Source organism: Phasianus colchicus, chromosome 4 (genome assembly GCF_987193195.1).
Source record: "Phasianus colchicus chromosome 4, bPhaCol1.hap1.1, whole genome shotgun sequence".
Taxonomy (NCBI): domain Eukaryota; kingdom Metazoa; phylum Chordata; class Aves; order Galliformes; family Phasianidae; genus Phasianus; species Phasianus colchicus.
Genome location: NC_143439.1, coordinates 7,665,829 through 7,693,334, shown reverse-complemented (window position 1 = coordinate 7,693,334; position 27,506 = coordinate 7,665,829). Strand labels below are relative to the sequence as shown.

At 39.6% G+C, this 27,506-nt stretch overlaps 1 protein-coding gene and 1 long non-coding RNA gene across 10 annotated transcripts in view; both read right to left on the bottom strand.

Moving 5' to 3' along the window:
• The window catches only part of LRBA (LPS responsive beige-like anchor protein), a 370,588-nt gene extending 360,027 nt beyond the window's left edge, over window positions 1-10,561 (bottom strand). The window contains exons 1-2 of one of the 7 annotated variants that reach the window (XM_031588887.2): window positions 10,331-10,561; window positions 9,731-10,057 (exon numbers count right to left, since the gene is read on the bottom strand). In XM_031588887.2, coding sequence (XP_031444747.2) covers window positions 9,731-9,946 — 216 coding nt within the window. In that variant the 5' untranslated portion in view covers window positions 9,947-10,057; window positions 10,331-10,561. Of the gene's footprint in view, window positions 1-9,730; window positions 10,250-10,315 lie in introns of those variants that run through there. The other 6 variants (XM_090138536.1, XM_031588890.2, XM_090138537.1 and 3 more) reach the window with 6 other exon arrangements.
• A 97-nt stretch (window positions 10,562-10,658) lies between these two features.
• LOC149918033 (uncharacterized) lies at window positions 10,659-26,080 on the bottom strand. Of its 3 annotated transcripts, none has more exons than XR_016465766.1 (4): window positions 25,780-26,080; window positions 14,930-15,023; window positions 14,481-14,545; window positions 10,659-10,996 (listed from the first exon to the last, which is right to left on the bottom strand). It is a non-coding gene; the product is annotated as an uncharacterized LOC149918033 (long non-coding RNA). The 3 variants fall into 3 exon arrangements; XR_016465764.1 differs by lacking the exon at window positions 25,780-26,080 and adding an exon at window positions 24,855-25,318 and having other exon boundaries at window positions 14,930-15,026; XR_016465765.1 differs by lacking the exon at window positions 25,780-26,080 and adding an exon at window positions 24,855-25,318.
• Window positions 26,081-27,506: the final 1,426 nt, after the last annotated feature.

Genomic DNA, 27,506 nt, shown 5'->3' with positions numbered 1-27,506 from the left:
AGAATTACTGTTTTATAGGGCTAGCCCAAAATAAACCTAAACGTTTGAAGGTCTACATAGGGCAAACAGATTAGACTTCATTTAATTTATGTATTTCCCTAACTTGTGCCCACACCACAGAGAACAGCTGCTGATTTTACAGAAAAATGGAAGGAGAAGGGGGACAAAACACACTTCCATTGATCAGATAAATTCCAAGTGGTGACCCTGGTTATGATATTCAAATGCAAAGGAAAGATAACCCAATAGTTTCATAGTAGTGGCATTGTCTTTTTAGTTGGATCAACATAAAAGAAGATTTTTCCCTAAAAATTTCAAATCCAGCCTATCAGTCACATCAGAAGTAACCTGAATTACTGTATAATGCATGTGTAGTTTTCCAGCTAAACATACATAGAAGACAAAAACACCAACAGAACTACTCATACATAGGCTGCCACAATGAGCAGTTCAAACTTGCAGAGGACTTCACAGAAGGCAACAGAGCACATCCTATTCCCACTAGCTATTCTTGTTTAAACACCATCTCAAGACAGCTATTAATCAGAAAATCATGCCTGGGACATAGCTGCTCCCAATTCCCAGTTATCACTAGAGGAATATGACGCAATGGAAAGCACTAAGTTTTCTTCTCCATGAATTAGTTTATATTTGCAAACTCCTTATTCTACATGTGAAGCCTTGAAATCCGAAGCACGGTAGAAAGGCAAGCTCTTCATAAATTACAATGAGCTTCCAGCATCAGCATACAGAGCGCAGGGCTACAGTGTCCAAAGAAAACGTGCAAATGCAACTGCTCATGCAGCAATCACTATTTTCAGCAGTTCTGCAAGGAGAACTCTCGATCGCTATCTGCTCTAGATATGCAGCACAGAATACTGGAAACAGCAGCCTCCACTAACCACAGGATGTATTATAAAAGCAGGTGGCTAAAGTATCCTGTTTTACACAAATTAGTTAGAGCCCTCAGATTCCTGGCACATGGCCAGAGCTCCCAGATGGACTAAGTCTGAAGGTTTCCCCAGAAGAAAAAAGAAAACGACCAAGACAGCTTTGGAACTGCCTATAACAGACTTCGTATTACACTTAAAGCATAATGGGAAAATCCAAAATTAGTTAAAGCAGAAATGTAACCTAAATTAGGACATTAGTAATTAGGGCAAGCTGATACAAAAAAATCCATCATGCAAAATGTTATGAAGAGGCCAGCAAGGCCTCGAGGGGCTGGTGAAGACACTTGAATGGCAGAAAGTTAGCTAACTGTAATTAGTGATTATGAACAAGAACTTTCTTCCAGATTGACCCAATTAAAATAAATAGAAGTTCTTCAAAAAGATATGCATAAATTTAATTTACACAGGACTGAATTTGACAGAAAAGATTCTTAAGCATTTTACATACAAATAGCAAATAGTTATTTCACATCTAATGAATAAACTGCAGAGGTTATTTAATCCATGCAATAGATTAAAGTTTCCTGCTTAAGATTCAGAAAACTTCATGACTACGTAGACAGAAATTACAAGTACTTGAAGTTAATTACTCGGTTAGTAAAAAGAGTTAGAACACTATGTGGGGTTCAAAATGACCACAGTTTCCCCCATATAAGAAATACAGAGTGAATGAAACCGCAGAGAAAGCTCATCTTTATTTTCCATCAGACTTGAAACCTAAACACACAAACAAACACGATGATTTCCAAAAGGCTGAATCCTCAGGAAGCTGAACGTACACTTGATTAACTCAAAGTCAGTATGGAACACTACCAAACCAACACTGCCTTAAAAGAATTAAGCAACTTCCCTGGTTATCCTCAACCCCCAGCTTTAGTCCAATACAGCCTCCTCATGCAACTGCTTTTTAACCAAATCTGCAGACTTCGGTTCATTCCTCTCGTAATCTCTTTCAAAATACAGGAATAATTATCTATTTTTATCTCTCTCTGCATTGTCCAACCTCAGCAGCAACCTTGACACGCCATCCACGTATTTCCCTGATGCTTTTGACTAATTTCATTCTACTCCTTAATCCGAAAATGCTGTTCCTGAGCCAGTCCATATGGCCACTACTTTACCATGCTATCTGCTCTGCTGGGTCAGGCCAACAGTCCATCTAGCTCAGCTTCCCTGACAAAAGTGACAGAAATACTATGTAGAGAGAGAAGCAATCACACAGGGAATACCAAACTCCCTCCCCTTTCTTAAAGAAAGAAAAAACCTGTCACCGAACTGACGCACCACCATCTAGAGAGGAATACTAAAGCATGCTATGAACACATTTTAAGCAAGCTCACTTGTAAAATGAACTGCTAAAAACTTTTATCAAATATTATTAAGACACGATTTATATGAACACTTGGTTATGCTTTGCCTTCTTGGCTTTATCTTAGGCTTGCACAGAACTTACTGATGCCAAGACTTACATAAAACAGACTGCAGATAGTTTACAGCTTTCACAAATGTTTGAAACTTCAGATTGGCCACGAGAGGCTATAAAAATTAGCAAGTAAGAGGAAAAAGTAACAACAACAAAAAAAAAACTTCAGTATTTTCCTACAAGGTCTTAATAATTTGACCTCAATATTTTCTCCTGCAGGGTGTTTTAAGTTGCAGTCACAGAGTTGACATGATATCACAGCCATGATACACAGTATAAAGTAGCTCTCCTTCAGAACTCAGACCACTCTCTTCCCACCTCCACAGCTTCAGCATGCCTACATGAAGACTTTTGTTATCAGCTCACTCTACATTCCATGCATTTCTCAATTAACCACAAAAGTTCTTTAAATATCTACACTTAATAAGCAGGGTGATATTTCCATTTCCACTGACTACCAAGTTATTTCCCGCGTGCATCAAAACTCCCCAGAAAACAAACACGCACAAAAAAAGACCTCATATCAATATTAATACTCAACATATTCTAGTAAGATGGAGGTTTGTAATCCTTAAGTGAAGGACAAGCAATCCTCATTGCACAATAGGCTTGAACTGGGTAAAGCCTGGTGAAAAACATCTCTGATCCTTATTTACTTATCCAAAACTACTAAAATTATCCCTAACTGTTATTGGATCATCAAATTAGATGCCTTCAGAAGAATGAAGATGACTTGGAAATCAAGTAGTCTGTCCAAACTTGTTCATTAAGCTGAGCATTAGCTACCCATTATGAAAGGGACAAGAAATAACTTCATGAAATAATTTTACTACTTAAGACCTATTTGGAAGCACTACAGATCCACTCATTTACACACGCACACAAAATGAAAAACTACAAACTGTTTATTATCTTTACTGATGATCTGGACAAGTTGATTGAGTGCACTCTCAGTAAGTTTGCAGATGACATCAAGTTGGGAGGTAGTGTTGACCTGCCTGAGGGTAGAAAGGCCCTACAATAGGATCTGGACAGGCTGGATCGTTGGGCTGAGGCCAATGGGATGAAGTTCAACAAGACCATGGGCCAGGTCCTGCACTTTGGCCACAACAATGCAAGCAATGCCACAGACTTGGGGAAGAGTGGCTGGAAGACTGTGTGGAAGAATAGACCTGGGGGTGTTAGTTGATACTCAGCTAAACATGAGCCAGCAGTGTGCACAGGTGGCCAAGAAGACCAAAGGCATTCTGGCTTGTTTCAAAAATAATGCTACCAGCAGGAACAGGAAGCTGATCAGCCCCCCCCCCCCCGACTCAGCTCTGGTACCACATTCACTTCTGGGCCTCTCGCTGCAAGAAAGACATTAAGGCTCTGGAGCACATCCAGAGAAGAGGAGCAAAGCTGGTGAGGGTCTGGAGCAGAAGACTTAGTAGGAACAGCTGTAGGAAGTAAGATTGTTTAATCTGGAGAAGAGGAGGCTCAGGGGAGATCTTACTGCACTCTACAGTTACCTGAAAAGAGGCTGTAGCAAGGTAGGGGTTGGCCTATTCTCCCAGGTAACAGTAATACAGCTAATACAGCTAGAGGGAATGGCCTCAAGTTGTGCCAGGAGAGATTCAAGTTGGATGTTAGGAGAAATGTCTTCTCCAAGAGAGCGGTCAGGCACTGGAGTGGGCTGCCCAGGGAGGTGCTTGAGTCACCATCCCTGGAGGTGCTCAAGAAACGTTTAGATGTTGTTCTAAGAGACACGGTCTACCAGGGAAATGTTGGTAGTCAATGGACTGTTGGACTGGATGATCTTGGAAGTCTTTTCTAACTGTGGTGATTCTATGATTACTAAGAAAGCTGACTGTCCATTTTACTACAATAAAAAGAAGAAACTTCCAGCTTGACCCAGTTAAAACCACAGATTTACCTTATCATCTATACTGTAAAATGGACAGAAGTGACTGAACTAGGGTAACTGTAGCCAGAGGTACACTTTAGGGAAAGCAGTACGTACTAAGAAATGCTCTAGAAACTCTTTGATTTCTCTCACATGTCACCAGTGTTGTTTATGTAGAAAAAAAACCCAAGCACTTTTTAAAACATGCACCAAGGTAGGCAAAACAATGTACTGTCCTGAAAACATTTGTGACACATTTCTGACTGCTGTAATGTGTTTAGTTCTATCAGCATTAGCTTGGTATTTTTCTGTAGAAGATGCACACAGTAAGTCTTAGTTATTAAGATTTAAAAAAAGGAGACTTTATTTCATAAGATCTATTAAATTAGTGTTTCAGAAACATTCATATCAGATTAGAAACCTGCTGTATCAGCAGGTGAAGTAATTAGCTTTCAGATGAATAATGATAAACAGAGGTTACAGTACAGAGAATACAACAGTGGAGAAATGATAAAAAAGCAGCAGGAGGCACATCAGCAGAAAGAAAATAAGTGGTAGTCCCAACATTTATCTACAATTTGTTCCAGAAAGCAAGCCATGTGGTGCCAGGGAGGAAAGTTCCTTTAAAAAAGGAAAGTAATTGCTCAGAATTTTTTAAAAAGCTTCTAGTTTATTTTTGTTTGTGGTTTTACTTAAGTCCGGCAGAGGTGAAAAAATTATGTTTACAAAATTGTTTTACTCTTTGCTCTTCACATCCAGTTACTTTTTAATCATCTTCAGATAAAAAAAAAAAAAATGTTATTTGTATTTTCCCAATAGGGGAATCTTGGTGAGGACCTCAATGCACAAACAGAACTGGAAGCAACAGCACATGATTCTCATACAAAAAAGAGACAAAATCTTAAAAGCCTCCTTCACAACACAGCCTGGGGGATGGAGGGGAGAATCTATAATCAAATCAAATAGCAGAGTCAATATTATAATTAATAGAACAATTAAAAGCACTAAAGCTTATTTTAAAAAAAATAGGTTAGTACAAGTTGTAGAACAAGGCACAGCATTTCTTTGGAGAAGGGCAGAAAGCCTAAAATAACTGATAACTCTGTACAATAGACAACTTGAGACATGAGCAAATTCTGACTTGAAGTCCTCAAATTGAATTACACACCAACACCTCACAGAAAGGCAATAGTGTACAGTCACCTGCCTGAAGCACAGTTGAATTTTGCCAGAATTTTCTTTCTGCAAGTTCAATAGAGTAGCTAGCCACAGCAAACACACACCCCACACTCATCATGAACAGAGCACTTGCCAGCGAGCCTTTTACCTGCTGCAGTGACATAAGTTTTATATACAAACAAGAAATTTACAAGAATAACTTGGAAACAGCATGACATTGACATATGATACAAGAGAAGCCTGCTGAGAACAGCTGAGCAGAAGCTCCAGCCAGAATTTTAACGTAGAAGAATTTTAGCATCTTGTATGCAGAAGATCTGTATTTCCAGCATAGGTTGTATGGCCTTCACAATAGAATTAGAAAATACATCCCCTAATTTGAAATCCTTAGATCCTAAAAATCTCCTATGACACCAAGAACACTGAACTTGCAAAAAAAAAAAGAAACTCTGCCAATTGCTGAATTATTTTTACTACTCTTTCTGAAAAATTCTTTAATAGCAGCATTGCCTTTCTATTTTACTACGAAAAACAGATAGCTATTTTAAGATTGTAACACATTTCAGTGTAAATCATTTATCTTCCCACTCTACCACATTCTCACGTTAGGAATTTTTGGGTTTTTTTTTTTAATCTTAATCATCTAAGGGGGAGAGGAGGAAAAAAACATAAGAGGTCATGGTCAACTAGGCATCTAACTTAAAATGAAAGGGCAGTGCACATGATTATTAAGGAAGTATATCCATTATTTAGCCTACTGCCTTTCTGAAAGATAACAGAACAGATTACACTGCGAACAAGAACATATTCCCGAAGTTAATCACAGAATAAGACTTTCTGAAGCTCAGCATCTTCCTCCTCAGTTTAAAAGAGTACTGATGTACACAAAGCCACACCTGAGGTGGACTGGAAAATTAGCTTCTCTGAGAACAGTGACCAAAGCAAAGCAGTTGAGTTTGAAAATTCATAAGAGTAACGTGTCCAAAGACAATAAAATGAAACTAGATTTTTGATATACGATAGAAGCAAGCTCACAAAGTACTCTGTCACAATGCTAAACAGAGAAATTGCTACAGCTGCCTCTCAGCTCCAAGATCCAACAATGCTGGACTGAATGAGTTATTTGCTCCAGTAATCAGGACAACAGGAGCTTAAATTTCTTTAATAAGCAGGAAGTCAATTACTGGGCACTTCAAATTCTTGACCTTTTGAGTCTTCCACGTGTAAAGCATGACCATCTCTTAAATTCTTAAGATAATGAACATCAAGACTGCATCTTACGCTTCTCTTAACTCTATCCAAAACTAAGAAATTCACCATAATCTGCATGTGCTACAGTAAGCTTGCAGAACATAATTTAGAGTAACTCAAGTAGTTAAAAAAATAGGTCACCTAACCCTCCTTTTCAAAAGAAACGTTTTACCTGACAGAGTGGTTTTGCTATGAAGAGCATGCACGTAGTCACACCTTTCACAAAGAATTGCTCAACCCTCCCTTCAGTTTGGTACAAAGACATTGCGTTTTTGTGATCAAAAAAAAATCCCCCAGATGCTATTAAGCATCCTCCTTGCAAAGAACAAGAAGCAAGCAAGATGATTTCTGCTAACACTGCTGAGATAGTGCAGTTATGACTCACCAAACTGAAAGAAACTCACTAGGAGAGGATATTTAGGGCTTAACCCCGCTATCAGTGACAGAACTCAGCATGATTTTCATACCCACCCACTGAACCTGCTCACACATGAGTAAGTTCACTTCAAAAGCTATTGGGAAACAGATTGTTTTAAAAGCCATAGCCAAGAATCACTCTTTCACAGACGGATCTTTTCTGCACACATACACAGAAAAGCACACCATTGCCAACAAACACTTCACATGCCTCAGTTTCTGATCGGTGTGATTTTTTAAAAGTAAATCACAGTTAATAACTGAACAGAGACAGAACTCAATGCCAGATGGATAAGTATTTTGTACAGAGACAACAATAATGCTTCAGCTTTTCATGTTCTATACTACACTCACATTCAAGAAAGCAAAAATCTTAAAAGTTTTTGCTATATAAATGGGTAAGAAACTCCAGAAAATAGATACTTTTTGTATCAAAAACTGAGTTTTTTGGCTACTTTTTACTTTTTTAGTATTCCAGTTTCAATCAAGCCCCAAAATACTGAGAGATTCTCTCCCTCCAAATCGGGAGCTAAACAATTTTCCTTAGACTCGGGAACATTGAGGGACATGTTTTTCTTATAATGCCCCCCCAAAAAAACTTACATTACATTCTCACATAATTCAAGTAATGAAGCAAAATTATTAGATAAAGCTTTGTTCATTACATTATCAAGTTAACGTGTTACTTCACAATAGGTCTCAACTGACTAATTCTGCTTTGATAATAAGGAGGAGTAAAAAGGCCTCAACTTCAGCCTCCCACATCGCAGACATTCCAGGTGTGCTGAAATGCTTGGGGAATCTTCTGAGAGAGATCAGGGATGCTGTGTCACTTTGACAAAGTGAAAAGACAGTTTCAAGAATCTCTTCCCAACTTCTAACTAGGAAAAGATCCAGCAGAATCACAGAACGGCCCGGCTTGAAAAGGACCACAATGATCACGTAGTTTCAATCTCCCTGCTGTGTGCAGTGTCACCAACCATTAAACCAGGCTTCCCAAAGCCACATCCAGCCTGGCCCTCCAGGGATGGGGCATCCACAACCTCCTCGGTTGCTGTTAAGCATCCTCCTGTTCCAGGTGTGTCACCACCTTCTGTGTCAAAAACTTCCTTTCAAAACTAAAATCAAAGATTCTCTGAATTAAGAGAGATTCAAAGATTCGCCTTAACTTTTGCTCCAAAACAGAACAGCAAAGGAATCTCAGAATGAGTAAGCTTTTTTTACACTTTTGTCTATTTGGCCCAACCTCTTTTGACTGCTGTAAAAAAATACACTTCCTTCCTAAAAGTACGTGTTCTCAAAGGTGCATGCTAGATAAAGTAAAAAAATTAAATATCCTCATGAAAAATTTCTGCCTACTTAGACAAGTGGCCTAAATCAAACTGTATCCCAGAATTTCCTCCTGAACCTTCCATGCACATATCTGAGCACCAGGTTTTATAAAATAGAATTGCTTAGTGCACTCTAAGCAACTTCAATCACCTTCTCCAGTGTGAAGCATCCACCTAACAGGTGCCCTACAGTTCATTTTTGCCCGTACTGCAATTGCCCTGCGCTGTGACTTTCAACCAAAATTGCTAAGTATGAAATAGTCTAAAAAATAAACATTTATCATAATCGAAGATACCAAAAACAGTCAACAGAGCACATGCAGGATTATTTTCATGTAAACTGCAAAATGCTGCTAACCATGTAATAGAAAACCAAACTGCATTTAGAAACCTGTAGGGCCTTTGCATCGACCTTTCTTCTGCCACACTTTACGCAATTACATGGTCTCACTTCCTGGTTTTGTCCGAAGTCACACTTGTTTTAAAGCCAAAGGTGCTCACTAAAAGCAAGAAGGAGGAACAATGTGGGGTTTTTTGAGAATTCTGATGAGGGGAGCATCCTTTTGAACATGGAAGATTTCTTCTAATGTTCGGTCTCCTGCAGTAAACACTCTTTAACAACCAGCCAGCTTAACACAAGGCCCAAGGAGCTTAGCAGTATGCATTTTATTCTTATTTTTTATAAGATGTGTCCCCAGCTTTTAGCCAGATTTATTATTAAGTATTAAAATTGCTTGCACCGTATCAAAGAATAGCACCTGAATACTTAATTTATTACAAAATGAAGACATAGAGATCAAGTTATATTTTCCCCAATAAACAAAGTAAAGCACTTAAACGAGCTACTTCCTTCCCCACTTCCTAGTAGACAGAACATCCGAGTTCAAAGCCAACGGAAAGCAGAAAGGGGCACAAACACCTCCACGGGAGGAGTTGCTGCAGCTGAAGGCGACTCTGTGTGTTCTGATGGCAGCTGGAGTGGCTGATCAACATTTAACTTTCTCATTAAGCACACCTGTTGGAGGGCTAAATGCACCTCTCGGCTCCGGTTAAGGCAACGCTTTCTTTGAAGCAAAACAAGGCTACTGCCATTTGGAGCTATTTCAAATCTAAATGCACACATGCTCATCTACCTCATCTTTAACTTTTTTGAGTCATATAGAAGGAAGCTCGCTGGAATCTACTGTGACAAAAGTGTAAATATGCAGACATTAAGAGACAGAAAAATAAAGACAAAATCCGCACACCGATGCAGCTCGTTTCGCTCGCTCCCGAAAAGGGGCCAACTTACCAGATTGAATACCGTATCCACGATGTCTCTGTTCGACACCTCACCGACCTCCACCAGCCCCGCCAGCACGGCAAACTTCATCCTGATGCCTCGGATGGGGACCCCTGGATTCAGAGGCTGCAGTACGCTTCCCCCTTCGCCGGCGTTTCCTTCTTTCCCCGCTCCTCCTCCGCCATCACCTGTTGGCTGCACAACTTGTTTGCCGTCGCTCGCCATGGCCGGTGCCCTCCGTGCGGCGGAGCGGGAGGAAGACGCAGCCCGGGCCGGGGAAGGCTATCCGGCCGCGCTCTCCTCGCGGGAGGCGGCTGTCAGCGGCGGCAGCTCAGCCTGAAGGACGACCGAGACGTCGGTGAGGTCGCCGAGGGCAAAGCGCTCCCCCCGAACCTCACCCCCCCGCCTCGCGCGGTGCCCCCGCTCCCTCCCCGCCCCGCGCGGACGGCGGCGGCCGCGCCTCTCCCCGCGAAAGGCGCCCGAGCGGCGAGCGCCGCTCCGTGCGGGGTTTCGGTTTTTATTTCCAAGGGGAGGACGCCCGGCTCCGCGCCCGCCCCCGCCCCTCGGCCGGCGCGCACAGGTGCGCCCGCGCACCAAGTTCGCACTCACCGCCGCGCCCGCGGAGGGGGCGCGGGCTGCCCGGCTCCGGCGCGGAGGGGTTACGGAAGCGGCGGCCGCGGAGCACCGCCCGCCCCTCTCCCCGGAAAGCCGCCGAAGTTTCAGCCGCCGCCGCTTCACGCCGCGCTTTCGATCAGCCCCATCGCTTCCTGCCGACGCTGCCGCTGTCCGCCGCCATGACAGCGCTCGTCCTCCGGAGCGCCGCCGGCCGAGGAGCCGTGCGCCTGCGCGGCCGTGCGCGGGCGGGGCGGGTTGCCGGCGCGCGGGGCGGGAGCCGCCGGCTCGCGCACGCCCAGGTGCGCTCAGGTGCGCCAGGTGAGCGGGGGGCGCGCGCCACGTCCCGCCGCGCCGTGAGGAGCGCGCTGCGGCTGCTGCTCCCGCTGCTCCGTCCGCCCTGCCGATGTGCCTCCAGTCTGTTTCACGGCTCTATTTTGTTGTGCGTTCCTCTGAGCGTCTTTCGCGTGGAACCGAACGGCGAGCTCTTCGTAAGTTAGCCCTGCGACGGTCAGCTCGATCCTTTCGGTTGCGTTCTTTCTTGATCGGCTTACGGAGTTCTTTTTGCTCTCTTAAGAAATTCACACACTGAAGCTGTCGTTCTTCTCATGTAAAAAGCAAAGTTTCGTGGGCAAACCTGGAATCGCTTCATCTCACCTAGAGCTAGGAATAAAATCAAAGCAAAATACTTCTGTTAGAATCACAATGCATTCGTTTCCCTTTTTGGAGTCTCCTGGAGAAAAGAATAATTCATTCAATTGTGTCAGTATCTCTCTGCTTTTTACATTAGCTTATTATTTCACAACAATGTTAACGACACAAATATAACACCTGTATACACTTGTAATTAACTTTGATTGCAAGTCACTTGATTGCCCTCATTTAAGCACTGTCAGTCTCAGCGCTTAAGTGGCATAAAGGCACAGCCTGTGGTGATGAGCTAACTTCATATAGTAGTCACTGATAACATCATACACATCACGTCAGGTCTAAGTGACAGCACTCCCTATGGAAGGTGATAGACAAATCTTAGTTCCTCTCATCTTGGAAATTACTACTTCTTGTCAATTAGAGAAGTAAAAAAAAAAAAAAAGCAACTATCCTATGTGAATTGCCAGATGCTCAGCTTTTCATTAACAATTGTGTCTATCAACTACTACTTTCATTTAAAAAATAGCAGAGATTTTTTTTTTCCCATTTTTCTGTTCATTAAAAAAAAAATTTCTTATTTTTTTCCTATGTGAACACAAATACTTAGGAGAAAAATCAGTCTTCAAGTGACTGTGATGTGGTTCTTACAGAAATAACTGAATGTTTACTAAAATCTGTTGATTATATGTGACACACTTGGTATAGCATGTGCTCCTTAAAGTCCGTTACAACTTCTTCAAGCATGTTGCAATTTGCACACTTCTAAGTCATAGTGTGGTACAGCATTTGGCTTTCAGCTCTGCTAAGTTTAAGGCTGTGTGCTATTCCTCCACATGCCACGCTTTTTGGTCAAAGAAATCACTGTATACAGGTGATGTTTGGGTCAATATGGCAGGGAAGGAATAGGTTGAAAAGCAAACGTTCAGCTATTTTGGAAGTCAAAATATTGACAAAGAAAAGAATTTGATTTCTTAATGTTTCAAAGCCACTTCCACAATTTTCTTTAGTCATTTTAGGATGAAATCTGTCTTCCTGAAGAGCTCCAGTGACTACAGTTCTGCAGTAAGACAGTAAGTCTGCACGAAAATATGTCTGTAATCTGAAAAATGTATAAAATGTCAGAATTAGTTGCCAAGTTAACATTTTTTAAGTTCTTAAACCTGCTTATTTGGACAGATACACAGACTTCTAATGTATAGACATCAGTTGGGCACTTTTAAGTTCATTGTAAAATCTCTCTCTAGTTTGTTTTCTCCATCTAGTTGATAATGACCACACAGCTGCTTTGTTCAGATTGCAATGCATGATACTCTTTATGATCATACCCAGCTCAAGTTTCCCAACCTACATGTTTTTTTCCTTCTTCTAAATCCACCTGCTGCACTCAGCTCTTTGAGAGGAAAGCAGTGCTTTGTGTGTGTATATAGTGGGTTACACCAGGGCCTTGACATCCACTATGGCAACACTTATGTAAAGAATTATCTCCTTTGTTGGAAAAGCATCTGTATACATACCACTGCTGTTTGTTAAATTTGTTCTGTCTTGTTCCTACCATTGGCCACTAACAAAATCTGTGTTGATGTATTTCTCCTTGAAGAGTGATTTTTTTTTTGCTTTGTTGCATGAGGATTCACCTCATCGTTTCTTGAATCCTTTCTGCTACACTACTTTGAACTTCAGTTGTATATATTATTGAAGTAGCATTTTGAACATTAAGCAGCAAAATCAATTCCAAACAAGGTTGTCACTTAAATAAGTATATAAATGCAACAACTATAAGACGCATTAATGTACAGGCTGGATATTTCAGATATCTTCCAAGAAAGAGAAATTTACTAGTGATTTCTGTCCCTGTTCTCATTGGTAATGTTAAGGAGTAAAGGTGGTGAGGCACTGGAACAGGTTGCCCGAAGAGGTGGTGGAAGTTCTGTTCTTGGACACGCTCAAGGTCAGGCTGGAGGGAAATCTGAGCAACCAGTCTGAGCTGTGGGTGTCACTGTTCATTGCAGGGGAGTTGGACTAGATGGCCTTTAAGGGTGCCTTCCACCTCAAAAGGTTCTACGATGATTCTTTGATTCTTCCCATGAGAATGTGGCTAGCTGCACATTTCTATTAAAATAACACTAGTTATTAGGTTACATAGAGCCCTCTCTCTGTACATATTTTATGTACAACAAACCCTAGATACATATTTCTATAAATAAATTACATTCCAGCCAAAGCCACGTTCTCTAGAACCTTTTCTATAATGTTATAAGCATAGATTCAAGTCCCAAATAGGGCAGGAAATAACCATAACAGCTGTTTCCGTAATGTGACTGCCAGCACTTTTCCTAAAGCAACTCTTTAAGCGAAGTTGAGATGTGCTCTGCGTGCTAGTTCTCACAGAACAAAATCAATCTGGTGTAGTTCTCAACAGGACCAGGGATCATGTATATTTTTTGCTTTCTAATTTGATATGATTTTTATTCATAAGGTATCACAGCAAGATGATAGCATCAAAGATGCTGCCTTTGGTAATTATATCAGGAAAGACTGAAAGACTAATACAGAAATATTTTTTTTTTCTACATTATATAACAAGTTCTAATTTGTTTCATTCTATGGAAGGAAAAGGAATAATTCTTGAAATCAGCAGAAATTTCTGTGCTTGGAAATTCTAACTTGAATGAAACTCCAAAGAGGCAAATAGAAATAAAAGTTGCTCCTTGTCCTTGATATTGCACTATGCTTGGGAAAAATTGTTTGAATGTACTTCTCCCTGACTGCTCTCACACAAAAGAGTACAGATTTTCTGAGGTGACACACAGTATTTCCAATAAGCATACTATTTAAGACTGTAATTAATAAATATTAGCTAACTGGATACATCATAATACTTCAGTTCATGTCTGGCTTGGAAATGCCATACTTTTTGTGTGATGGTATTGAATTTCCGGTGGTTAGGGAAATTAAAAAAAAAACACTTTGGAATTTGTTCTATTATGATGCTTGTTCAGTTCCATTTCTACATAACTTTATTTTATGATTACGTTCCTCTACAGAATGTATGTCAAAATGAAAACATGTCATAGTTTCTCTCCTGTTTGAAATTCCAAATACTAAGAGAGGAATAAGCTTCCTTTTTTCTTTCCCCCTTTCTTTCCATGTTTCCCTTAATTACGTACATTACTAGAAAGAGATGATAATCTCTAATTTGAGTTGCAGGCACCCGCAGTTTCTTTCTTGGTATTTGAATTGTTTAGAACTGTAATGCTGGTACTTCCAGTCTCTGTTAGAACACAGTGAGTGGATCTGGTTATATACATGCTGTGCAATACTGGTATTTTCATCTTAGAATTCCCTGATGCCTCCTTTTCTGCCTTCGATGTCTTTCTATGAGTCATATGTAGTTCCTAAAGTATTGTCTTCCCTCTTATGAGCGGAGAAATAAATTATAATTTTCATTTGTGCATTTAAACTGGCTAAGTACACATTTTCACATGGTTTTCCTTACCTGTTTTTAAGTATCCTCTGCCTCCATGGTTGGCCTTTAGATATTTAAGGTCTTCATGAGGTTACCTGCAACCAAAAGTAGAAATATCATTTGGATGTTTGTATGTACCTAGTGACTTGGATATGAATTCCACTCATCATATTTCTTCTTATCTGTGCTGATGCAATATTTGTTGTTAGTCTCTTTCTGTTTTCTTCTTTGTTTTATCATCATTTTAGTGATACAAAATAAATAAAGGAGAATTAATTGCTAAAGTTATTCTTGATGGATTTCAGTCATTTTCATCCAAGTTGCATACTCCACCAAATCCAGTTTGCCAGAGAGGACAAAAGTGTCATGTTGAATTCTGACAGATCTTTCTATATATTTTTACAGATCAAGAAATGCTTCTTGCCTGGCCTCAATTGTTAAAGACAGTAGGGTATACGGATAAATAAGTGCATAAATACCTAAGATGGGGAGTTCAATATAAAGCTGAAAAGTAGATCCACTGCCAGCTTCGTTGCATCTGTTGCAAGAACAGTTACTTTTGGCAGTTAGAGTCTGCTGGAACAAAATACATTGCCTTTAAGTACAAGGAAGTAATCATTTTATAACTTTTTATGACAAAATGCTCTTTGATCTTAAGCATTAAGAACTGCTTTAGAAATCCGTGGTTAGAAATTAAACTCCAAATAAAAAAATCGGCTTATGAATACTGTTGACCTTAAACAAGGTCCTTTCTGCTTTTACAGAACACAATACTTCAAGAGAGCAATATAATCCCAAAATAAAGATCAGTCTTGTCAAAAGAGGAAGTTTTCTTTTGGTTAGGTGTGATTTTTTTTTTCAATGTGTCAGAGGTTTTGTTTTGTTCAGTTATTTTTTTTATTTTCACTGTAATGTAACTTTATAATGTAACTTTTATTGTGCAGAATTTTGTCCACTTTTCTCTAGAATGGTAATCGTTTTTTTCTTCATTTTTTTGTTACACGTTCTTGACTGGTGGATTGCTACTATCATTTCTTTAAATAGCACCGAATTAATATATGATGCTTAATCAGTCTCACATCAATCCTATTAGAAAATATATTTCCATTTTCTCAGGAAATTACAATAACACTGAGCTAAAGCAGCTGCTTTACCTTATTTCTTCTGTTCCTTTAGCTTTAGTAAGGATCATTAGAGTGTCAGTGTAATTTCTTACAAAATCTAAGCTGTGACAGGAAATATCACTGGAAATGTGAACTTTTACTAGATAAATGCTGAATAAACTCATGAAACAACTAATTGTACACTATTTTAATGAGTATTGCTTACTTCTTTTAAGTCATACACCCTTAGTATGTTAGCATTTCTTCCACCTCTCCCCCACCATCTTTTATACAAAGAAAACATTTGTTGTTGTGAAAGCCCTCTTAAGAACCCAGTTTCCAGTAGAACTGACAAGAAATGTTTATGTTTTCTGCTTTGGTGGTAAAACCTACATTGATTAGTTCAGGCAAAACTTAGACAGAGACATAAAACATTAGCATATGGGAAGTAGAAAGTTCTTCACTACGACTGTATTCACTGTCACCCAAGTCTATATGGTGCATTTATGAGAATAGATAGCTGTATGCTTGGAGAGTTTGCTGGAGGGAATTGGCCTCGAGTCTGTGCTCAGTGCCTTGCTGTGCTGGACTGTGGCTGTTTCTGAGCTTGCTGGAGCAGCTGCTCCCAGCCTAGCAGGAGCTGTACGGACCCATTTTGTTACACCTGGCTTGTGCTGCAGCAGCATTTTTCACGCACTATTCGAACTCCCCAGCCCAGCCTGGTTTTGCTGCTTAGAAGGTGAGAGCCAAGCACAGAGCCCAAAAGAAACAAAAGACCTCGAAACAGCTCCATATTAGAGTTCTGAGAGGGATTACGAGAGGTTTGCTGCGTAAAACTCCAGTATGATCTCAGAGGATGTTTGAAAATCCCTTACAAATTACTTCTCACAGGAGCTGGATTTGAAGGCTATTTTAATATAAAACAGGAATTGATGGCAAGAAGTTGTACAGGTAGACAGACATTCCCTGCCTGAGCAGTAAAGTCACAACAGTGAAGACTCAAGGGAATCAGTGAGATTTAGGAAAGGAATGAAAACAGAAATAAGAGAAGACTGCAGTATTTACCAGGCTCTTCCAAAACACAGTTTCTTTCATTATCATTATAATAGCCATGTACTAAGGAACATTTACTTTAAGAAATCACAATAAACTAAAAGCGATGGAGGATTGTCTGAATAGATTAGCTGTGGCATTTTGCTTATCAAGAGACTTACACAGACCAGAGCACTTTGCAGAGCAGCTAAATTGCTGGAAGATACTTGTTGCGGATGGTTAATGTCTTCTCCTGAATACAATTCTTTCACATAATCCTTTCCATATTAACCCCACACATCTTATCCTCACTATATTTATGAAGCTAGAGATCCACCACTGATGCGGTTAGAACCAACTACAGCCAAAAAATTCTACCTTCCCTTAGCCCAAATTGCTGCGAGCGTTCAGCTAACTCTGGGGAAGATGAATGCCCTGAAGATAATCTGGAACCTAGCAGCAGGGGTTGGTGATGGTAGTTGTACATGATTAAATTTTGATTGAACTTCAGAAATTAGTTGAACAAGGGTAGATTTAAACAATCTCCCTGGTATGATGCCCATCTTGCCTTGCTAACACTTGCTACACTAATGCAGATTGATAAGCAGTTTTACTGACACGATTGCAATTACTCTGTTGGAAATGCCAGTACAGGACACAGAGCCAATCATGGCTATTACCTAGATGAATACCATGTGTGAAATTTGTTTTGTTTATGTTTATAAGGGGTGAACTGTGGGACAAGTTGATTGAGTTGCCTAGTGCCAAATTATCACCTCAAAGTGTCAATTGTTACATTACTAGTAAAATGTAGAACATGACATCTTTGCAGCTGGCAGCCACCTACTCACACATGTAAGAGATAAGCTAATCCATTTCTGGTAACGAAGATTAGCCACTGTTACAGAAACTATTGATTTGCCTCTGTACAGATGAGCAAAATATTGTCTATGTTATGATAGCACCCAAAAGGCTTGCAAAAATTCTGAGCCAAACTCTCTGATACGCTGCAGACGCACTGGCACGACTGAACATCTCAAACTCTTTGTCCATTACTGTTGTCTACTGCAGAGTTTCACTTAAGAATAGTGCCACAGCTCCAGAATTGGATTCTTGGTAAATTCAGAAGGACACTGAAGATCCAGAGGTGTTTTCAAAGTTTAGTTTAAGACTTTTCATAAATCCTAATTTTAGATAGAAGTCTTCTGGAGGAAACATTGCTGGGAGACTTCAGTTTTCGAATTCATGTCTGGAGGCTAAATTCAATAGGATTACTTTTAGCAAAGATCTGCATCAGATGAAGGAGCAATACACTTCATAACGCTGACAAATTACAAAGGAGATGGCAGACAGTAAAAGGAAAGGAAAAAAATAGGAGGTTAGCAATGCAGGTCTTATTTTCTTCATTTCCGCTTCATTTAGGAATGGTCATTTCTCACATGGGAGAAGAAATGAAGTGGGACAACATCACAGAAAAAAAAAAAAAAAAAAAAAATTCATACAGCTTTTATTATCTAACAGCCAAACAGGTACTGGAAATCAGAGCTTCACCAGTGGTGTCACACAGATCATCGCTGAGCAGTAAAATGGCCAGAAAAGAGCCAAGAGCTGCTACTGCAATTGTGACTTTTTAGAACAACTTTGGTTATTACACTTCTCCTTCTCAGACTTGGCCAGAGGTCTCAGCGAGTCCTCCTTCACGTTAACACCATTTCTATGATCCACTTCCAGATACCTTACATATAGGAGAAAAGGTTAACAATCCAAATTCTACACCTGGGATAAAGTCATAAAATCCAAGAAAGGAAGAAACTTTTTTTAGTAGCTAATGTTACACTAATAATTTCTTTAATTATTATTAAAACTCTTGCCTTTTACTTCTAATTTTTTTTTTTTTTTAAGTTACTCTGTCAAATTCATCACTAATGGGTTCCCTTAATAATATAAAAAAAAAAGCTTTCTTCTTCATGTTTCCATTTCTTTGTTATGTTCTTATGAGCTTGCAAATCTGTAAGCACTTTTTGCCATTTGCAACCCAATGTGGGGAGGTCAGGATGTTTATACATCATTCTGTATTTTAGTTTTGATTATTGCCACTTAAGCATAATTACAACATCCATCCAGTTAAAAGTTCAGTTTCACTGGAAATTGCTTTTTTTCAGTGAACCATTGCTAATCAAAAATGTATGAGCAATGCTTTCATAAGTAAAAAAAAAAAGGTAAAATACTCTCATAAGTAAAATAAAATAAAAAATGGAGAGTGAACAACTTTCTGTTCTAACATGGCCATCTGTCATTTATAAAGACATCACCCCATTAACCTGTCTAATCAACTCCATTCTTTTTTCAAAGTTGGTTAAGTAAGTTTATGAGGAGACGTAGATGTTCTCTTGATTAAATCTGTTGTAAAACGGCCTCCCTGGTGTTCTGCTTTGTGTGCATTTACACATATAGAGGTAATTACAAGTACATATCACTACTGTAAATTCCATGCCTGTCATATTACAGTACATGACATTTTCATTTCCTACTGGTGAAAATGAAATCCGATATTTTCTGTTCAAGTAATAATGACCAATTAGAATTTGTTATTATTAATGTTTGTCCTAAAATGCTCCAAGGCATGAGGTGGTTTCCTCCAAGGCAGTTGAATTTATAATGTGGAAAAAAGGGGTTTGACATGTTGCTACAGCACCTTCAGCTATTCACTCTCTAGACTGGTTATTCCTGCAAAAAATTGTAGATCTCCCTGGAAAACCTACAGTGTAAGCAAGAATGTTACTTGGTTCACGTTTAAAGTAGAGCTGAAATAACTGATTCTCCTCAGCAGAAGTGTTTCGAGCCTACCTCTGACCTTTCCCTGATGTTTTCCTTTTATCTCAGGGATCAGTGCTTAATTCTCTTACAAGTGAACAAAGCTCTGCGTAAGTCTGAGCTAAATATGTTGCATCAGTTTCTGAAGCAATTTGGTCAGTTATCTTCACTGGGGTACCTTTAGTGTCTTTGGTTTCTACCAAGAACAGGTAATCTCTTGCAAACTCATCTTTTGAAGAACTGTCCAAAGAATGAATAGAGATAACTGTGCTATGTATGGGAACCAGAGTAGGAAAGCTTTCATAATATCAAGTCAACATTCGGTAAGTAGCTGAAATACTTAGTAGGTTTTAAAAGCACTACCAGTCACTTTGGAAATTTTCAAATAAGTCATATTTGATGACCATTTTATCTCTGCCAATTTCAACAAATGGGTACATATGTTTATTGCCTGACTCTTCTTTTATTTTAAATAAGGTATGTGTCTGGAGATGAGTAGATCTATGAGGAGATATTTTTGTAACAACCCGTCATTGGTGATAGACAGTGCCCTTATTTTTTTTTTTTTAAGATTATTGAGCACTTGGGTTGAGATTCAAATCTCTTCATATTACATGTGAAGTTCTCCCTCTAGAAACTGCCCTCTGCAGAGAGACAGACAAGGCAATACACAAACCCACATTCCGTATGATATATGGAGACAGAAGGGGTTACAAAAGAGCAAGCACAACTTTTGGAGTGACAAATTTGGAAGATGGTAATGGATCTGTCATTGAAAGACATCAAGCATCCCATGAAGGATATTTGCAAAGAACTTGTTGGGATTATTACAACTCAGTGAATGACTAGCAGATCCCTTGGCAGATCACAGGGTATTAGAAATCCATGGACAACTTATGAAATATTCATACAAAAAGAAATACTTAGCATCCTTTCTCAAGCACAGAAACTGAAGAACAGAATTTTTTCAGGCTCTGGTTGGCTACTTCTTCCTCTTCCACAGTTCATAAGCACACGTGGCATAGTCACAGACATGAAGTGGCAAATGATTCATCTACTTTTTTTTTTTTTTTCTTGAAGAAAACTGGCACTTTGAAAAATAACAAATAAGCTTATGCCACCTTTACAGTCTGAAAGCAGCTCCTGTAGTGTCATGTGGTGGTAGCAGAGTAGAAGCAGCAAGGGCAGACTACAACACTGAACTTGAGCTTGCTCAGAGAGCTAAGGGAGCCAGGATCTCATGGAAGGGTATCCAGCAGGAGCCACTCACAGCTGCTCAGTCTTCTCCATAGAATCGCACAGTCATTCAGGCCAGCTGCAGGACCCTGCCTGTGTGAGTCTTGACCACCTCTACAGAAACTTTGTGGGTGATTTTAACTTAAACATATGAATTAAGCCCAATTTAAACTTAATCCTTGTTGTTTCATTTCTGGCAGTCTCTATTCTCAACTAGTTGTCTGAATTCTTTTGTACCACTCTGCGAGTTGGATCTTGGAGGGGCTGTTAGGTTTCAAACAGAACTTGACTGTTGTTACAATGTTAATGATGGAATCAATTAACAGACTTCATTCAGATTACAACTGGATTCATAAAGAAAACAGAGGCTGCCTATTAGAGCGTGTGTTGTTTTGCTATTACTCAGTTTTCTATATGTATCAGCAGTTTATAAAAGTTCAAATGATATTCTGAAATAGAGGTACTTCAAGATGTTGTTAAAAATTGTCTCATTTTGAAAAATTGTCGTTATAAAAAATTTTAAAGCATTTTTTGATACCCACTTGCGCTGGGAGAAAAAAAACCTGTGTCAGCATAATGGAAGAGAGACAATAAGAGAGTAGCAGTCATTTTCTGCAACGTTCACTGCAGTCTTCATTCAACAAGTTATATAAATAGGACTAAAAATATTTTTTTTGTAGGGAAGTAGACTAGATGACTACTTAATGGCACTTCCTGTACAATATTTCGGTACTTTCTTTGTCAGGATATCCCATTATTACAGACCTGAGCCCAGAGCTGAGAAGTCTTTCCTCACAAGCCTGTGCCTATTGAAACAGACTGAGATAGCTTTAATTAGAACATCCTTTTTTAGCTGACAGATCCAAAGAATAATAGCTAGATTCAGAAATAAGCTTACATTTGCTGTGGTGAAGCAGCTCACCTATTTTGATGACAATGCTTCTTTTAACATACTTCCAGTAAAACAGCAATGGCATTTATCCATTTCAGAGGAATTTCTAATTCTCGGTTTAAGATGGTATCTCAAAAAGAGTAAAATATTTGATTTTTATATATCTAGTTGCATATCATCTCTATCATCTGACAGTTTAAATATTTAGACAATGTGAGTTGGAACCTTGCTTAAAGAATTGAACAAAAAGTGAAAAGGATTTAGATTCAGCTGTAGAAACTAACCATAAGTATCTACACTTCTTTAAGAGGCTTGAATCCCAGTGCTATGACAGTGTGAATGTTGTTGGGAACTGAATATGGTATTATGCTAGTGCTAAGTCTATTTTCTCCTTTTTGAAAAAGAATTTTCCACCAAGATATGACTGCCAAATTTCCTATACTTCTTCTTATTTTTTTTTTTACCCTCAGATATTTTACAGGTTCCCTTTTCTAACACTAGCTATAAATGGATGATTTGGCCCAGGACCACATATGTGTATGCTACCATGACACTTTGATAACTGGTAGTCTGAAGAACACAGTTTGGAAACCCTAATATGAGCAAACAGCTTCGTTCTCCATGTACTGAATTGATTTAACTAACCACATTGTAAAATTATATTGCATGCCGTTCGTGATCTCTTAAATGAAAGATGTCACTCCTTAAATAATGCTTTAAACTGAAATATTTATTCCTTCAAGGGGGGGAACCTTACATAAGTGCCTTTATTTATCGTCGGTATCTGATCTTTTTATATTTTTAGAATATCCATCTAGCACAGCTGATTGTTAGATAAGCAGACATTCAGCCATATGCCTGCTAGACAAGAACTTTGAACATCACATTTTCTTTTCTTTATTTGAAATGGATGATGGATAAAATGCATGAGAAAAGTCAGATTTTTATGCCAAATCCAGCACAGTGGTAACCTTCTTGTATAATGAAGTGTTAACTAAGTCATGCTTTTGCAGAATGATTTAAAGTGTGACTCCACCACCAAGAGACTGCTAAAAAAAAAAAAAAAAGCAGGGCTCCATGGTGTCTCAGTAATTTCAGCATGAGATGTGCTGAGTTTGCAGGGAAAAAAGGTGGGAATGTTTGGTTTGGGAATTTTTTCCTCCTAATTTCCAGTTCCGCAGATTCCCCCTTTGGGCTTTTTTGCATCTCATGCATCATTAGATGGAATAAATTATCATCGGACCAAATTGTGTGAGCAACTATAGCTGAGCTGACAGTCGAGGGAGAACAGGAGAAAGACTTTAACCTGCAGCATAGGCAGATTTAGTAGGAAATAAGTGATGAAGAAAATAGTCACTTTGCTAGAGCACTTCTGAAAGATTATTTTGTAGAAAAGAATCAGAAAAGCACAATAATGAGACTTAAAAAGCTTGTACAGAAAAGACGTATAATAGACTAGTTTTGCAAAAAATCAATACAATGAGATATTCCAGTTTTATGGGTAAATATCAAACAGTTCTACAAAAAAAAAAAACAACACACACACACACACAAAAAACAGCAAACTGAGAACTACACAGATAAGTCCAAAAATACAGAATTTTAAATAATCTGATGCATTAAACCAAACACTACTATGTGAAGTTTGCTCTTCAGAATCAGTTATTCCATTACAAAAGCAGACACTTAGTTGTGAACAAAACAATCTCATCAGCCTGTAAAACTGGCATAACTCTTGCACATCCCTAGCTTAAAGAATTTATGCAGCCCCAATCCATGCTGAGATAGACAGGTTTGGCTAACTGGTGAAAAGCAGGACTCAGCACACAAACACTGTGCTACCATCTATCCCTATCACACAACATGGGAGCACCACACTAGAGCAGCACAGAACACGAGAGGTGATTTTCCAGTGGAGGGCAGATGAGGACCCTGGTGCCTCCCTTCCTTGCCCATTTTCCACTGCTGGAGCCGAGGCAGAGCCACAGCAGAAGGTTGCTGCTGCAGCGTGGAGGAGAAACAAAATGAGACAGGCTAGGAATGCAACGTGCTGCCCTGTTATTATTGAAGTTGGGAGGCATCCATGCAACTGTAGCTTTTTCTCAGTAATTTATGTGTTATGCCAGAATGTTTTACTATGCTGCGATTCAAAATATTTGAAATATTTTTAATTAATGAGGACCTGTAAAGGAAGAAAGCTGTATTCATGCAAGGGAATTAGAAAACACAGAGGTCCTGGTGTCACCACCAGGATCCCAAGGAGCTAAGGAAAATATTGTTAAATGAGGCATGAGACTGTTTGTAACTAGACTTAGGCATTGATATAAATACTTATAACAAGCTAAATCAGTGTAAATTTGAAGCAAAAACAGAACATTAAACAGGGTATAGCAGCACTACAAAAATATATATTCACCAAGAAAAACTCTGACTGCAAAGCATTCAGGCCCTGATATAGTCTGCCTAAATTACACACCAGAGCTGATAACCAACATTATTCCCACCAACCAGGTGAAATTTAGGCTTGATTAATCTACTCCTTAACATCTGTTTGTTGAAGGCAAAAATAAAGACCTCTACAGAGCAGAACTAAATATGTTTTCCATCTAAGATTCCATTTAACCTGTAAAAAGATGCTCAGGGCTGTTTTGATTCGGGAAAGATGAAAACAGGCAGCTTACTGATACTTAAATACCTCTAATTATCAGGCTAAAAGGGGAATAGAAATTGAGGAATCTGGTTACAAGGGCCGGTGATGTCAGACGGTAGAGATGAAACCTCAAACTCATTAAGTAGTTTTAAGGAAGAAAGCCAGAGGAGAAAGCAAGAGATATTGACTCATTTAAGTTTCTAAAGACTTACAGGGAGCAACATAAGCTCCTAAGCTTCTAAGTTATCAAAGTGCAGCTAGTTCCCAGGTGGAGATTGAAGCCCCTTCTGTTAGGGAGGCAAACGCTCCCTTTGTCCACAAAACCTTCCTGTTACAAACAGATGCTAAAACTTCATAATTAAACAAAAGCTTATTTTCACAGATCAAGCTGGTAGCAGCCAGTTTCCTAAAGAAAACAGTGTTCTCATAATGCTACCAATGAAATACCTTAGAGTAAAAGACCGTAAACCATCTTAAATCACACTTGCTAGATGTTTTTTCATTGCTGTTTGTAGTTTAGTCAGTGATGTATGTACATATATACAAGAAGTTCTACAAATACAATCCTTCAACAGAAAGGATATGGTTTTCTTCAATTACTTTTTTTTTTTTTTTTTTTTAAGCATTTTCATACCTGAGCTCTGCACTGCAACCCAACCAGAAATTACAAATGCTACCTGGTATTTCCTAGGAATGGATGGTATTTGGAGAAATCATTTTCTTGCTCCACTAAAAAACAAAGAACACAAAGACCTTTAGAGTATTGCTTCATCATAAGTGTACACAAGAGCTTTGTGGGATGGATACCGCCTTGTACTTATGTAGTCAACAATAGCCATAAAACATGAGACGAAAAGGCTACTTGAAGCAGAGAACCTTGCAAAGTCAGCTGTGAGTTATTCACAAGTTAAATCTCTTTAATTCTCACAAAATAAAGGATGTCACAAGAGGAAATAGTTTGTAGTGGATGGATGACTTTGTTACATTTTGATGACCCACCCAAAACCCTGCTGAAACATAAAACATAAGACCCAAAATAACCTTCTTGTTTGGAGTAGCAAAATGCAGTAGAAAGCACAGCAACAACAGCAGAGCAGCAAGGTCCCAGGCTGCAGCGAGAAAAAACTTACTCAAAAATAGCAAGAGACACAAAAGAAGAAAAAAAGGAAAAAAAAAAAAAAAAAAAAAGCTGCTTACCTTTAGAAGACCTCAGACACAGAGGAATCTTTAGAGAGAGGCCCTTGTCCCCACTGCCAACCCTTAAATGAGGTCTGGGAAGCCGTGGGTCCTGGCTTATCCCCTTCCTGTCACTCAGGTACACTGCATAGACCTGAGCTCCCCTGGGTTGGCCCCGCCTTCCCACCAGGTGCTCCATCACTGCTTCAGGCTGTGACTTAGCATTTCTACTACACACAGCAACCAGGATTTAAGGAGCATTGGAGGTCACATAAAGCTGATCCCTGCTTAAAACAGGGCTAGCATCAAAGTTGGATCAGTCTAAAGTAGACATTTCCTTCTAAAGAAACTGTGCAAGGAAAAGAAAAAACATGGTAAATGTTCTAACTGCTTTAATAGCTACAGGTGTTCAAAATATTTGCTTACCTTTCTGATTCTCTGTTCAAAATGCTGGATGACAGCATCTGGTTGAAATGCAGTGGTGATAGAACCAGATCCACTGAGACCTTCTTTCCAGTAGGCTTCCTAAGGTTCTTGCCAGACACCTCTGCTCCTCTGATTTTGCTGTTTTTTGTTACCTCCCCTTTAGAGATGGTTTCAAACTCATTAAAAAGAGAAATTTCAAGACAATAAAATCTTTTTTTTTTCTATGCATAAGAGACTTCAAGCTGAGATAGCCTTCAGCTACTGGCCAGGGCAAAACCAGATGGCAACTACTGAGAGGTAAACAGATCTGATGGAAAAGCTTCTAGGAAACCCCAAAATTTGTCCTCAGGAGATGCATAATTTCCAAAGCTGTAAGAGTTGTTTTATTTGTGCAACTGAGATTTCACTGTTAACTCAATCTGCAGCAGAGTATCTGAATTAGCAACATGCCAATAATGCAGTAAAACGGAGGGGAGGTTTTTGCATATCTACAGCTTGGAGAAGGACGTTGCAGCTTATTGTTCTGTGTGACGTCCCTCTCCGGTGACATTCAGGAGAAAAACCCAGTGTAGTTTGGTTAGGGTTTTTTGGTTGTGTTTTGTGTGTGTGTGTGTGTGTGTGTTTTCATTTTTGTTTTTTCTTTCCTTTTTTTTTTTTTTTTTTCTTGAATCCTGATTACCTAAGAGGCAGTGAGCAGGAGGTCTGCTCTCATCTGATGAAGCCTTCTTCCTGATAGTGTGAGTTGCTGATAGAATCCAGTTGCTGTAGGCATGCAGATGAAATTCCAGGCTAGTGTGAAAGAAATTGATGAAGTAATCAGAACTGTGCCTGCTGCTCTGGTTTCATTTGTAAAACATAACAGACGGCTTTTGTGTGGCTGACAACTGCCCCTTCCCAAGTGCAAGAATTTTATTACCCTGGACATGTTGTAACTCACAGCTCTTAACAGATTCAGAAGCCCCAAACAGCTCAGGCCCTAACCTCAGACCGGTGCTGCAGGCAAGCAGCTGCAGCGCCACAAAGGAATGGAGCTGGGATCTGCAGCCGTGTGCAAGGCAGAGCCTGTGCTGGGGACAGCAGTCGTCCAACAGCCGGGTTGTTAATCTGAGATCTGCTGAGCACCTGTGTCTGCATGTAGCACCTGGTGTGGGACTGAGACCACACTACAGCTGGTACTGCCACACATCCTGACACCCTGATGGAAGGCAGGCTTCCCATCCTGGAACTGCAGGCACTTCTCTTATGTCCTCAGCATGTGGTTCAAGCTGATGAGTGAAAAACATGAAAGCAGGAAGAGGGAAGACAAGTCATAAGAGAGCTGCAGTTGGAATGCTCTGAGCTGCTGCTTGGATGTTTCTCTTATAATGCACTCTGCTCAGAAACCAGCCTGGACGTCTGACAGTACAAATTATTACACTTGCTTGCAACACGTCTATCCTAAATGATTTCTAGTGCCTGGGTGCTGAGATCACATGACATCAACACTTAATTACCTTTTAGGTTTGCTTTCTTTCAAGTTTTGCCACACTCAGGAAGAATAGTTTTAAGCGTCTCTGAACGAAGCACGCAGAGCATATGGCAGTATTCGTCCCTCCGGAAGAAGCACCACAAAGAAGCAATCTCAGTTGATTATTCACTATGAAACCGAAGGGGGCAGCGTGATTATCCGGGCTGACCTCCTGCCTAACTCGAAGCACGGGGCTTCTCCCACCTGGGAACGAACGATT